Raw genomic sequence first — 15,033 nt, 5'->3', positions numbered from 1 at the left:
CACAGCAAGACAGCACCATCTAAAGCTAAGGAGAGAGCCCTCAGAAGAAACCAAAGCTGCTGACAACTTAATTTTGGACTTCTATCCTCCAACACTGTGAGAAAATAAATTTCCATGGTTTAAGCCACCCAGTCTATGGGGCTCTGTTATGGCAGCAAACTAATATGGGGGTATTCCTCCAATAACTTGATGTGCTCCAAAGAGCTCCCTGTGTCATCATCAGAAGTTTCAGAAGACAGACCCTCTCCTGAAATGCTAACTCTGAGGTCTATCCTCCAAAATGTAGTTACAATGTTCAAGACTAGCAAGTTTTAAGGCTGGAGGAGAAGTCACTTAATGCCAAAGGGAATTTGTACTGGAAAACGGCTTTCTTCTTTGGGCTAACTTTCCAGTGAAAAACGACCAAGTGCCTATGCTCTGCAGCTGGACGGACAGAAGTACATCTGAACTGCAGTTCTGCCACTTCCTTGCTGTAATCATCTCAGACAAGACTTTAACCTCTTGGGATCTAAGTTTCATCATCTCTGAACAATACCAAGGGTTGTTGTAAAGATTAAAGGAGATAATCTATCCAACGACCATCACACAATCGGCCACAAGGTAGAAAAACGTTGGCTTTCTCCTCCCTCCCTACATCTATATAGGTGCCAAAATGATCAGTTTTTTTTCCAGACCATCAGTGCATCTCCCAATAAATAGCTATTTCTCTTTCACCACACCAGCTTCTCTAGCTGATCAGGTAAGCCCAAATACAGAGGAAGAATATCTCTTTAGAGGTTCTAAATCTCTTGAGGTATCTCAGGACACATCTACCTCAAGGCACCAGGAAAGATGCAGCTCTGTCTGCAAAGGGCCCTGAAGATAGCAGCTTCGAACAATCCTGGCTACCACTCCCCATCTCACTACCCCTACCAAGAAGTGTGACAACTTTCAATCAGGTTTTCAACCCACTTAATTTCAAAATCCTCTTGGAAGAAAATACGTAGCTGTCCACAATGCAACAAAATAAAGGGTTAAGTATAATTTTTAAAACTTAGGCCAAAAGCTAGCAAAAACTTGACACTGTCACCTAGACAATTCAACTTTCAGTTTTCACACTAAAAAGACATTTAAGAATTGACTAAATAGAGGGAAAGAAAAAAGGAAAAATGTATAAAAATATATAAAAATTCAAAATATTAGGCTTACTCAAATAATAGCTGGCCATCATCTGTAGCAAAATAAAAGTCTCTCAGCAGAGTCTGTCATCTTAGCAGAGTAGAACTCAGGCTGTAGATTCAGATTAAAATCCTGATTCTACCACCGACAGCTGTACGCCACTGTCCAGACAAATCACCTCTCTGAACCTCCATTCTCCAATCTATCAATGGGAATAATAACAGACCTTCACCCAGAGAGGTGCTGTAGAATTAAGTTATCTGAAAAGCATATTGCTTTGGTAGCTTTTCTTTATTATTACTTTCTGTCATAAACAGTCATGGCCTTCTAGCAGATTTATTGTATTTCCAACACCAGGGATAATACCTGAGTGTTATAATAAGAGGTGTTTATCATCTGAAAATTATTGACGTGCCTTTTTAAAATGACAGAAAACTAATTGGTGGATGGAGGAAATGGTATGAGAAAGAATAATAACTAAAATAAAAGGCAGGAGTAGGCTGTTCTGAGTATGTATGTGTGCTGACCCATCAAAGATCTGAAGGTAGTGTTCCAATTCAAACTCCACTAAGATTTGAGCACCTACTATGTATCAAGTGCTTTTCTTCTCCTCTCTTCATTTAATCTGCACAATAACTCTGTGAGGCATATGCCTGTATACACATGTAGAAACTAAGGTGGAGATGTTGAGTGATCTGCCCAAGGTTACAATGCCAGAAATTTGGAGTAAGCTGTTTATGCATCCAACTTATTCCTCGAAAGTTGAGGGAAAACTCAGTCCATTAACATTTATCTTCTCTGTCTATTGTTTGTATTATCTGGTTACATTAGATAATTTACGTATCATTCCGCTGCCTTCTTCTTCTCCATCAATCCTATATTCTCTTCCCATTCTTTATTTCCCTCTAATCATGAACCTTAGGCCAATGAATAGAAATCCTTAGGTCAATGAACAGGAAGCATCATTAACCTTGCAGGGTTGAGAACAGCATATTTCAACCTTTAATCCATGCTCCTGTTTGATAAACATAAAAAATTCACACACACTCTCCCAGAGATTCAGATATATACACCTCACCATGCAGATGGACTACCCTCTACAAATCCTCTCAGCCAAAAGTTTTACTTTTCATGGTTTGTATTCCTAAAACAATTTTCCCCAATATACTGCTACCATATTGGCATATATACTCCTAAGAAATTGTTATATACCACTTGAAAATCACTGGTTTAGAGAATCACTACACTTACTCTAGGCTAAGAATTCAAGCCTTATCCTCAAGCAGCTTGCCATATCATGGACTTATGAACACATCTAGAGATACTCAACAATGCAGAAGGCAGCATTCAGTAGCTACTCAATAAATAATTATTACCTGAACTGATGAGCTAAGAAGGGGCCCAAGAAGAGCATATAGCTGGCTGAGTTACTTGACAATTAGCAATTACCAGTCAGCTATTCTGAAGGTACCCCACACATACTGTAACTTCCAGAATTTGAGTTTATGGTCACAAAAAAGCTACCTACCCATTGTCAAGAAAACTTATCAAAGTAAACACATCACATACCAAACTACATGACCTTTTAAAATGGTGTGTAAACTGTAACCAAGGACACCTGTGAAATAGCTAATTCCAATCAAAGAGCCCAAAGAATATTCTTGGGACTGGAATGCAAAAGAAAGAAGCAAATCAGTTGAGAACATACTAAAGAATAATGAGTAACAGAAGGGTTGGGCCTTAAATGGACTCTACAAAAAGGCAGGGTATGTTTCCAGATATAAAGATGTTCTAATATTAAACAACCAGCACAATTTTTAAGAGAATTATCCCCGTAGTTGGCAAAAAAAAGCAATCCACTGTACCAACCTCTGCCTAACAGAAATGTCTCTGAAACATCTAACGCTGTTCTGCTTAGAGGATGGAAAACCCTGGGTTGCCATCTCCCTCTCCTATGCCTAAAGCAGGTATCGCTATGAAATCATAGCTCTTTCCTGAGGGGCCCAGCTGCTCCCAAACACAGGCACTCCAGGCAGCTACCACCGAGTCAGAGTTGGCTCACAAAAGGAATCCCCATTCTAATTCCATATATGCCAAGCATCTCTCTGACCTAATAACTTTGGTCTGAGCCAAGAGGATGGTTCCTTATGCTGCCATCTACCTGGTTTCCAAGCTAGGTGGTGTATCTCCCACTATAATTAGAAAACTAGCATCCTTGAGAGTTTGATTAACAAGGAGTGCATCTCTAAGTCTCTTCAAGTCCAGATGGACAAAAATTAAAACTTGAGGCCCTGCCACACTGAAGCCAGACCTTGGACTGGAGATAACCCTTCAAAGTATAATAGCTATTTGCCAGGCTAACAGCAACTAGCAGGCCTCTCTCCTTGACATCTCTTTAGCTGTATCCTGACTTACTCAAGCAAGCAAATAGGAGTCAGCACCTGAAGACAGGGTGTGCAACTTACTTTACTCTGTCACTTGGGGTATCAATTCCAAAAGACATTGCTATATGGGAGAACAGTTCAATCATTTCAGTTCTGAGAAAGAATGAACACCAGCTGAAGAGGATCAACTGCTACAGGAGAGTATTCTGAAGATCTAACAGTAAGAGGCAGCTAAGAAATTCACAGTAGAGTGTGACCAAGTTCAGAGTGTGACATCAACAAGATATATTCAAGACTGTGAAATATCTCCTAAGTAGAAACAACAGAATTTTTAAAACATGAGGGCTGAGGATGAAGAATCAAATATAACTTCAAAGACTAGACAGAAAAATAGCCACAAAGAGAAGTACAACAAAAATGTGAGGTAAAACAGGAGATAAGCAGGTAGAATAGATTTGCAGAAGATTAGCTGGTGGGAGATCTGCTGGTAATCTCCAAGTAAGAGATAAAAGATTAGAGATGTATATCTGGGAGCCACCCTCCTGCCTGAGGGAGAAGAGCAAATAAAGCCAAGCCTGGGGGCAGACATAAAATAAGGGCAGAAAAATGCGAACCCATATTTGAAGGTACTTTAGTAGCTACAGAAACAAGGATGCTAGAATCTAAGTAATAATATTATTACTTTATTATTACTTTAATAATCAGAATAATATTATTCTTTTAATAGCAGCAAACACATACAGATACCATTCTAGGATGCCTGACATATTTTAACTCACTTAAACAACCCTATGGAAATAGTTGTTACTGTTAATCCTATTTTATAGATGAAGCAAATGAAGCACAAGAAGTAGGTGACTTCCCTATGGTCATATGCTGGGATTTTGGTACCAAATCAAAGCAAATCTGCACCCAAAGTCTGCACTTTTGACCAATAGCTACAGGCCCTCTCCTCAGTTAAGACTCCTGTCTCCACCACCTAATTCAAGCAAACCACTGAACTTCTCAGAGTCTCAGTTTCGTTACCTGTAAAAGGGGCAATAACACTTGCTCTCCCTTCCTTCCAAGGCTTTGGGGAGCATCTGATGAGAGGATCAACAGGGAACCCTATGTGATTTAATAAAGCCCTGTATTAAGGGTAAGCTGTAGTTGTTCCCCATCAGGCCCACTTAGAGTTGAGGTCAACGAATATAGATTTTCAATGACATTTCAAGTGCCCCTGGTTAGATTAAATTTCCATGACTGTTAAAATATAATCAGATTTCTTTCTACCATCCAGCAATTGGTTTCTTATATTGAGCATACACTAGAACATGATGCCTTTCTGGACAGGATGCCTTAGTCCACGAAAGGACCTCTGAAACCTGGGGCTGTAAAAACTAAGGACACTGAGGTGACAGCTGCCCTGCAGAAAGGATATAAAGAAATTCGGTGATAGAAAAGACTGTTGCATTGATATTCTGATCAGTAAAAATCATAATAACAACAGCAGGGGGTGGAGGTAGTTCTGCCTTCAACCACAGCAACAACAGGGTGGTCCAGTGGTTTTAGTCCGAATCCCTCCAGCTCTGCAGGAGAGGAGGGATGCAGCCGGGGATAAACTAAAACGCACACCGCTCCGCACCACTGACTTTCCTCACTGGTCCCCTCGAGTCTACTCGGCTCTCAGCTCTACCCTCGTTTCGCATCGCCCCAGGATCTCCCTAAAGCCCTCGGAGGAGGGGCCGCGGCATGCCCGCATGCACTCACCTCTAAAGTTTTCACCAGGATCTTCATGTAGAGCTCGGAGATGCCCAAAGACACCCCGAAGGCCGAAGGCAGGAGTATGAAGCCGAGCACCAGAGTCAGCCAGGTGTAAACGATCTTCCCGGCCAGCTCCGCGCCATCCATGGCTCGGCGCACCCAGAAGGGGTCCACGGAGGAGGTCCGAGCGCGACAGCTGTCCCTGTCCCCAGGTAGTAGGTTGGCAGCTCCGGGAGCAAAGGTGCGGAGCCCGGCTCCCCGGAGTCAGCGCCGCCGCCGCCTGGCACTCACCTCTGCAGGGAAAACAAGAGAGGATGGGAAAAACTTTCAGGACAGCAATTTCCTTCCTCTTCGGGCTCCACCTCGCCGCGGCCAGTTAACTCTTTCTCGGCTGGAGGCCCAGGCCCCCGCCGAAGCTGCTGCCGCTTGCGCAGACCTGGTAGCGCCGGCCAGGCGACCAGGGCTGAGGGTGAGCGTGGAGACACGCGAGCGCAGCGGGGACGTGTCCCACCCTCTGTGCCTGATTTCAGTTGGGTGGTGATTGGGGCAACTCAGCGTTGACTCACGGAGGCCCTCCCGGAACGAGGATCCCTGCGGCGCAGTGCACCGCACCACCGCACAGCAGCCGCTGGCGGAACTGACGCCTGGCCCAGGACTGCGCTGCTGGTGGGCTGTCTCGGACGCCCAGCGCCCAATTTCTGCACCCTGCCCTCGCCCCACCTCCTCCGCCACCCAACGGGGAGCTTCTAGTAGGGATCTGCACGGAAAGCGCCGCAGCCTCCCGGGCGGCCTCCAGTCTTCGCCTCGCCAGCACTCCCAGCGGAGATCCTTTAGGGAACAGAGTTTTCTTCTGCAACACGTTAGCATTTTCTCACCCCCAGAATGAACTACTGACGTGTCCGGAACGCTTGAGAAGGTCCTGCTTGTGTGTGTATAAAACGACCTATCGGCAGGGCTGTCTAGGAGAGGGAAATGCCCACGGCGCTGCTGAGCTGCGACTTCCTCCGCTTCCAGGTCTCCCACTCCTTCTCCCTCCTCCTTTCCCCTCCCTACTCTACGGAGCTGCCGGGCGAGATCTTGCTCTTCCTGTAAGTGGAAAGTTCTCTCCACGAGTCAGTCGCCTTCCCGGCTCAGCCGCCGTTGCTTTAGCACAGAAATCCTTCCGCCGAGGGTCGCTCTCTTCCCGGGGCAAGATTCCAACCACAGCTTACCCTACCTTTTCACCCAACACTATTCTCACAGAAGCCACAGAAAAACGCCAGGCCACCGCAAGCTTCATCCAGCTGACGCACGCTTCCAAGGAATTCAGTGCCCGCAACGCTGCCTCGTTAGCCCTTCTTAGAACAGTAGATGGCAAAAAGCTTGTACGGGTATTTACTTTACTGCGGTTCATGCCTCTTAGAAACCTGATCTGTTTTTAAGAGTAAGCATAAGAAGGGATGTTGAGACTGTAGTAGATAAGAAAATCAGGCTCCCAGCGTTTCCAGATCGTCACTGAATGGGACCAAAATCTCGTACAGGTCTCTTTCGGGTGTAATTTCAAGCTAGAAAAACTGGGACGGCAAGCAAACTGAATTCAAAGAGTGTTGACAAGAAATACTGCGAAAGAGGCTGTCCCGGCCCAGGGTGTGGAGGAAAAGGAGAGCGGAAGAGAGGAGAAGCCCCCTGCAAAGAATGTAAATGTTTGGCTTCTGCACCTCCTGCCAGGCAGGTATCACAACTCCTTCCCCCACTAGGAAGGGAAAAAAAACCTGTAACTTGGTCCTAAAAACCAAGTTAAGAATGAAGAAATTTTAGGCGCTTGGCTTCTCAAAATTAAACCTCTTTATAGTCTGCCATTTTACGAAAACAAACAACAACAACAAAAAACCACACATGGCAAAATTCGTCCAAAGTCTTTGCTGGAAACAAACACATATTTAGCACAAAACCTCAAAGATTATATTGACTCATTTAACACCATACATTCAGGCAAAGCTCTTACCCTCCTTTTATTTCCTCAAAGGAAGATGACTAAGGAATGCTGAATGATTGTATCAAAGTTTACCCAACAAGTCTCACTGCAAGTAATTTCGTTTAAGGATGGCCTTTTTCTGCACATCCAGACAGAGGACCTGAGTGCCCACATTCTCCAATGATTTCCTGTTGCTCACAACCACATTTCATGAACTAGGTTTGCTTCTTTGGTTTTGGTTTATTCTTTATGTAAGAATTATTGTCCCATAAGGGACTTCCCTGGTGGCACAGTGGTTAAGAATCCGCCCGCCAATGCAGGGGACACGGGTTCGAGCCCTGGTCCGGGAAGATCCCACATGCTGCAGAGCAACTAAGCCCGTGCGCCACAACTACTAAGCCTGCATTCTAGAGCCCGCGAGCCACAACTACTGAGCCCATGTGCCACAAATACTGAAGCCCACATGCCTAGAGCCTGTGCTCCGCAACAAGAGAAGCCACTGCAATGAGAAGCCCGTGCACCACAATGAAGAGTAGCCCCTGCTCACTGCAACTAGAGGAAGGCCACGCCAGCAACGAAGACCCAATGTAGCCAAGAAATAAATAAATGAATAAAAATTTTTTTTAAAAAAAGTATTATTGTCCCATAACGGAATGGTGGAATGGTAATAACATGGAGTCTGAAGTCTTAGACTGACTCCAGACTGACACAGACACTTGTAAGTTTGAACAATTCACTTAGTCTTCTGTGCTTCAGCTTTCTCATCATAAAATGGATTCTTTTTAGGGTCAAATATGATTATGAGTTTGAAATTGCTCTGTTAAGGACAAAGCTCTGTGCAGGCATTGAAGGCAGCTCGGTGCAAGTATAAAAGCTCTCCTCCTTTTTTTTTTTTTTTTTTTTGGCTGCATTGGGTCTTTGTTGTTGCACATGGGCTTTCTCTCGTTGCAGGGAGCAGGGGCCACTCCTCATTGCCGTGTGCAGGCCTCTCACTGTGGTGGCCTCTCCTGCCGCAGATCATGGGCTCCAGCCACTTGGGCCTCGGTAGTTGCGGCGTGTGGGCTTCAATAGTTGCGGCTTTCAGACTCTAGAGCACAGCCTCAACAGCCGTGGTGCACGGGCCTAGTTGCTCCTTGGCATGTGGGATCTTCCCGAACCAGGGCTCAAACCTGTGTCCCCTGCATTGGCGGGCAGACCCTCAACCACTGCTCCACTAGAGAAGCCCAAGCTCTCCATCTTTATCTCACCTAAAACACAGGAGAGCCAAGATAGGTTCATCTTTGCAGTGATGAGGGAGGGAGAGGGAAGAAGTAATGGTGGGTGGTCCCCAGGCTCCCTTTCACTCACCTCACCTCTCCCCTTTCCTTGCACACCTTAAGGCTCTTTCATTTAAACCTAGGAAGGATCCTCCCTCCCTTCCTGCACTTACAACTCCCTTCACTGTATTTGTTTCCTGGGGCTGCCATAACAAATTACCGCAAACTTAGTGACTTTAAACAACACAAATTGATTCTCTCGGTTCTAGAAGCCAGAAGTCTGAAATGGAGGTTCCTACAGGGCCTAGCTCCCTGCAACGTTTCTAGGCACGGATCTGTCCTTGCTTCTTACAGCTTCTTGGGTAGCTACCAGTGTTGCTTGGCTTGTGGCAGCATACTCACTGCCTCAGTCTTCACATGGCCTTTTCTTCTTTTCTCTTATGAATACACATCACTCTGGATTTAGGGCCCATTCTAACGCAGGACGATTTCATCTTGAGATTCTTCACTTAATTATACTTAATCTGCAAAGAATTTTTTTTTCCAAATGAGGTCACATTCGCAGGTTAGGATTTGGGCATATCTTTTGGGAGGCTACAGTTCAACCCCCTACTCTTACCATATCTGTAAACTGGGGATAATAACACCTACCTGGAGCGGTTGTTATTGGGACTTGGGATTATACATTTAAACTTTAGCTGATAGTATATACTCAATAATGAGGTTGTTCGAGACAATCCTGTTTTTCACCTGTTGTCCTGGCATATATATATATATATATATATATATATATATTTTTTTTTTTTTTTTTTTTTGGCTGCATTGGGTCTTTGTTGCTGTGTGCTGGCTTTCTCTAGTTGCAGCGAGCGGGAGCTACTCTTTGTTGTGGGGTGCGGGCTTCTCATTGCAGTGGCTTCTCTTGTTGCAGAGCACAGGCTCTAGGTGCACAGGCTTCAGTAATTGTGGCACACAGTCTCAGTAGTTGTGGCACACAGGCTCAGTAGTTGTGGCTCATGGGCTTTAGAGCGCAGGCTCAGTAGTTGTGGTGCCCGAGCTTAGATGCTCCACGGCATGTGAGATCTTCCAGGACCAGGGATCGAACCCATGTCTCCTGCATTAGCAGGCGGATTCTTAACCACTGAGCCACCAGAGAAGTCCCTGGCATATATTTTTAATGACGCTTCCTTTCACTCTCAAAAATGTCCTGGTTTGAGTGAAAAATCACATGGTTCCCTTATTCTTACATAATTTCTAAGATCCCTTCCAGTCTTAAAATATTAGACTTTTGATAAAACTGTCAAGTCCATGCATGACCCCTTGTCAACATCTGAGGCCAAATGAAGTCGTATAGGAGAATGAAGAAGAGGGATTAGCAGGTAGTCCAGAGCTTCTCAAACTTTAAAGTGGGTAGGAATCCCTGGGGCTCCTGGGATTGAAGATTCTTCCTAGGGCAGGGATGGGGCCTGACATTCTGCATTTCTAGGAGCTCCCAGGTGATGCTGATGTTGTTGATGTACAGACACACCTTGAGTAGCAAGCCCTTAGAGTTCGGACAAGAGGGAAGTTTTATATTTAACTGATGACAAAAGGCCATGGGAAAAACAAACATACAGTTACCAAAGGGGAAAGGTGGGGAGGGATATATTAGGAGTTTGGGATTAACAGATACACACGACTATATATAAAACAGATAAACAACAAGGACCTACTGTATACCTCAGGGAACTATATTCAATGTCTTGTAATGACCTATAACAGAAAAGAATATGAAAATAGAATATGAAAAAAAATATATATATATATATTACTGAATCACTTTGCTCTACACCTGAAACTAACACAACATTGTTAGCTACTTCATGAATAAAACTAACTAAATAAATAAACAGGAAAAGACCGTGGAAGTCCAGGTAAGTCTCCAGGAGCCAACGCAAGAAGAATTGATTCTGAAGAGCTCCTCCTTACCTGAAGACTCGTTGTATTATCTGCACATTTTTCCATACCCCTGCTTTGATAGCAATTGTGAGCAATTGTGCACAGAGGCGTTTAGGCTACAAAGCTTTGAGCAAATGTCAATACTCTCATGAATAGATGCCTATGGCAAATAAGATGTCACAGTTGGATACAAATGTCAGATATTGATTTAATTTAGAGGGAGGAATCCACACTGGCAAAGGAGAAATCTGGGGGTGTAGCAGATTGCTGAAGCATTTTTTGAACAGACAAGTCTTGACTTTCTTGTCTGCAGTCTCTGTGTGAGACCTCTCTTTTCTCTCATTTCACACCTTTCTTGGGCCTTCATCATACCCCACCTTGATTTGCTTCATCATCCCACTGTAAACTGCTTAATACCAGGAACAGTGTCATTTATCTGTAGCTCCTTCCCACTTTTCTGCCCCTTCCACCTGCACAGAGTTTTACTTCATGCCACACTATTGTTCAAAGCCAGCAGTGACTCCCTAATGGTCACAAATTAAAGTCCAAATATATCGAATATCTTAGGCTGGATCTTAAAGCACTCCAACTTTAACTCCCTGACATGCTAGCAAAACTTTTCTCACCTTCCCCTGGTTTCTGCAGAGCTTCTTCTTCCCTGGGTGCTTGATCACATCACAGTGCCCCACCCCCACTCTCATCCTCCCACACCCTGCCCTTGGCACACCACTCTCCTGACCTCTCATCCAAATCTCTCACTCCTTGGGGCTTCCCTGGTGGCGCAGTGGTTGAGAGTCCGCCTGCCGATGCAGGGGACGCAGGTTTGTGCCCCGGTCCGGGAAGATTCCACATGCCGCGGAGCGGCTGGGCCCGTGAGCCATGGCTGAGCCTGCGCGTCCGGAGCCTGTTTGGGATCCAACATGGGGATCCTGCCAGTTACTGAGTATGTCTATTCCAATTATGCATCCCAGAACTGGGAAAATAGCCACAGGATGGATTCGGGAATTCATTGGGCCCAGTGTTAGATGCACCTGAGCTAAAACCCCATTGTTCACCTGACATCCACAAGCTCCTATTTTCACTGATAGACCAGAGTGACATTTTGGGTCTCTAGGAGTTAGTGTCACTTCAGAAATAGTGTCCAGTAATCCCTGAAAAGTCTGATTATTTCCCTTTCTTCAAAGAGCAGTCACCCTGATAAATGGCCTTAGGTCCCTTTGTGGAAGACTGGGAAACAGAATAACAGTATAAAACTTTGGTAGTCTTCAAGGGGACCCAGCCTCCCCTTCTTTCAAGTGGTTCTGGGTCTGTAAACTGGCTAAAGTTTGGGAATTAATCAAGAGATTGTGACTGTTTGGGGATTTGAGTTAGACATCTGTTGACTAACCTAGAACTTTTCCACTTATACAACTGAGAATTTAGTTGATTGCCATCTATTTCTTTTGATCAGTTATTCAACGCCACAGGTTTCTTTTTTTTTTTTTTTGTGGTATGCGGGCCTCACTGTTGTGGCCTCTCCCTTGCGGAGCACAGGCTCCGGACACGCAGGCTCAGCGGCCATGGCTCACGGGCCCAGCCGCTCCGCGGCATGTGGGATCTTCCCAGACCGGGGCACGAACCCGTGTCCCCTGAATCGGCAGGCGGATTCTCAACCACTGCGCCACCAGGGAAGCCCCCGCCACAGGTTTCTTTGAGTCAGACTATCCTGATTACTCTATACTTTGACTCTGCTGCCCATTACAATCGTACTCACTTTGTCTTTGGTAATTAAATACAGCCACTTGGCACCTGGCTTCTTGGAGTCCTGTTATCCTCATTGCATTTAGGGACACTAGTCGAATGGTAACAGTTCCCAGTGTAAATTCTGACCTACAGAGAAGCGCAACCACAGAGCTCTTCAAAGATTCTGGGGCTCCTCTCACAAATATGTTTCTCAAAGCTGAGGTAAAAGGCATGTCTTTGGACCTTCCCAGGGTGAATGATCAGATCTTACATGATAAATCCACTCTAACATTCCATCTCCCTAAGCCTTTGGATGCTTCCTCTACAGTATACCAACACAATTCTGGCATTTGAACTTATTCAGTGTAGACCACTTATGGATCCATGTTTCAATAACAAATCAAACTGTTAGAGTTCTTTCTAACCCCTTGAGCTAAAACATGAAATCTAGAATTTCTGCTTAGTGGGTCCATCTCAATAAATTCCACCTGATCCAGCTTTCTATTCCTTCCACCATGCTCTCACACCCTTAATATCCATTCCCATGCATATTCCCTAGATTTCTGCCTGTATAAACTGGAAAAATAATTCAGTTCTTTTGGAGCATAGCTCACCTTCTCATGGAGGTACCTCATACTTTGTACCTCACCTTTCAGGGCCTGCTGGGACTTGAGTTTAAGTACAGTTCTAGAAGCAAAGAGTGACAGAGTCAGGTCCTGAGGAGGGTCAGCAGTGTCTTGCAGGGTAAGTACTTCAGGGGAGGCCATTACAGTTTCTTTGGACAGAGGTAGAAAGCTGCTTCTACTGGCAAAGATGACTCAGCAGAATTTAGGGGAGGAGTTCAGTGTTCCTAGCTTCATCAAGATCTGCCCATAGATGTCCCCATGCCAATTTTCAGGATCCTGTTTCTTCCCAATCAATGCCCTCACTTTTGTGTTGTAGCTCAGCCACTGAAGGATGAGACTCTAGGTTTGGTTTCCAGAAATCTTGGCCCATAACTATAGGAGATAAGGATTTCCTTCTGGGCAGATATAGAAGCTTTCAGACCATTTATGTAAAGTTCAACCTGAGAATTTGAAGTCTTTTTCTTTTCCCTGCTGGAGGGCAGTTAGGAGCAACTAGCCAATTTCATTATATTCCTCAGTTTGACTAAAATGTTCTAAAATAGCTAATACATGGTCACCCAGAACTTTGCCTTCTCCTGCTATTGATTAGAAGTAACCAATGGCCATATTTTGGGTGTCTCTTACATATTATGAAGTGGACTACCAGTGCCCTCTCTAGCACTGAAAATAGAGGCATTAGTGTCTTTTAAGTCTAGTTAGATTAGAAAATGAACTCCAGGCCTTGCAACCATCAGTTGCTTGTGCCCTTCTGATCCCATACCTTGGTGTGTTCAGTTCCCTACCCCCTCTCGTCGATTGTTGCTGCACTTTGAGGACCCGCCGTGGATGGCGGCAAGTGGCGCCCGAACAGGGACTTGACAAGAGGGACATCTGAATCTCGGTAGGTGAATCCCCGGAGTTAAGAGTGAAAGTGTGGCCACATAGTAAAGTTGATAGTAACTCGGGGCAATAGTCAGAAGTAAAAAAATATGGGACAAAAAGTATCCAAGGAGCGACCCGAGATCACTGATCAAGAGAAGGAGTTGTCCACCAGTGCTTTCCAGGCTTTCACAGCTGGAAATTTTTTTTTTTTTTTTTTTTTTTTTTAATGCAGTATGCAGACCTCTCACTGTTGTGGTCTCTCCCGTTGCGGAGCACAGGCTCCGGACGCACAGGCTCAGCGGCCATGGCTCACGGGCCCAGCTGCTCCGCAGCATGTGGGATCTTCCCAGACCAGGGCACGAACCCGTGTCCCCTGCATCGGCAGGCGGATTCTCAACCACTGCGCCACCAGGGAAGCCCCACAGCTGGAAATTTTGATGTCTGTCTGCAACATCTTGCCTGCCTACAAGATATAAACAAAGACGATTATAAAATAATTTTGAATACGGCAGTAGCTGAGTTTTTCAAAAGTAACCAGACAACGACAGATAGTTTAAGACAGACACTTAACCAGTTGAAGAATCAGGTGCGCTCGGCTGTTGAAGAAATGGATGGATTAGATGATCTTGAAAACAGTATGTTGTATTACAATCAAGCAGTCATCCTGTATCATGTCCGACAGTATACAGAAGCCATGTCCGTTGGTGAAAAACTTTATCAGTTCATAGAACCTTTTGAAGAAAAATTTGCCCAAGCAGTGTGTTTTTTGCTCGTAGACCTGTATATATTAACCTACCAAGCTGAGAAAGCTTTACATCTTCTTGCTGTTCTAGAAAAAATGATTTCACAGGGCAACAATAACAAAAATGGAAAGAATGAGACTGGTAACAAAGATGGGTCTAATCATAAAGCTGAAAGTGGAGCTCTAATAGAAGCTGCAAAGTCAAAGATACTATTTTTGTGTTGAAGTATATGTAGGAGGACAAGGGACTTTACTGGCCGGCCATAGTTTAAAGGTAGTTAAAGCTGTTACAAGTTTGAATTTTCCCCCCTCTTTTCCTTCTGATTTTCCCCAATCTGATTTTGAATTCTCAAATCTGGTGCACCTTAAATTATAATGATGGTACCATTTTAATTTCTTCAGTTTCTGTTACTAATAATAGTTTGGTTTTTTATAAGCATTGGGATTTTGGGAAGTTTGCATTGTCTTATTCTTATCAACCGGTTATTACTTGTGTTACACCCTCATATGCCTTGCTAATAGGAGATTTACAGATTGAGTTTACTTCTGGTTCCTTAGGATATAATATAACTTGTCAGAATTGTATTTTTAGTACTTGCATTCTGCCTGTGAAAGGAACTTTTTCTGTTATGATGTTAAAACAACCTTCCTA

At 44.5% G+C, this 15,033-nt stretch overlaps 1 protein-coding gene across 12 annotated transcripts in view; it reads right to left on the bottom strand.

Annotated features, from left to right (window-relative positions):
* Nucleotides 1-6,633, bottom strand: part of GPAT3 (glycerol-3-phosphate acyltransferase 3) — a 58,742-nt gene extending 52,109 nt beyond the window's left edge. The window contains exons 1-2 of one of the 12 annotated variants that reach the window (XM_059066987.2): nt 6,161-6,633; nt 5,292-5,578 (exon numbers count right to left, since the gene is read on the bottom strand). In XM_059066987.2, coding sequence (XP_058922970.1) covers nt 5,292-5,432 — 141 coding nt within the window. In that variant the 5' untranslated portion in view covers nt 5,433-5,578; nt 6,161-6,633. Of the gene's footprint in view, nt 1-5,291 lie in introns of all 12 variants that reach the window. The other 11 variants (XM_059066989.2, XM_067035972.1, XM_067035977.1 and 8 more) reach the window with 11 other exon arrangements.
* Nucleotides 6,634-15,033: the final 8,400 nt, after the last annotated feature.

This window comes from Kogia breviceps, chromosome 6 (genome assembly GCF_026419965.1).
Source record: "Kogia breviceps isolate mKogBre1 chromosome 6, mKogBre1 haplotype 1, whole genome shotgun sequence".
In the NCBI taxonomy this organism is placed as follows: domain Eukaryota; kingdom Metazoa; phylum Chordata; class Mammalia; order Artiodactyla; family Physeteridae; genus Kogia; species Kogia breviceps.
Note: the sequence above shows the minus strand (reverse complement) of the source record. Positions and strands in the feature narration are given on the sequence as shown.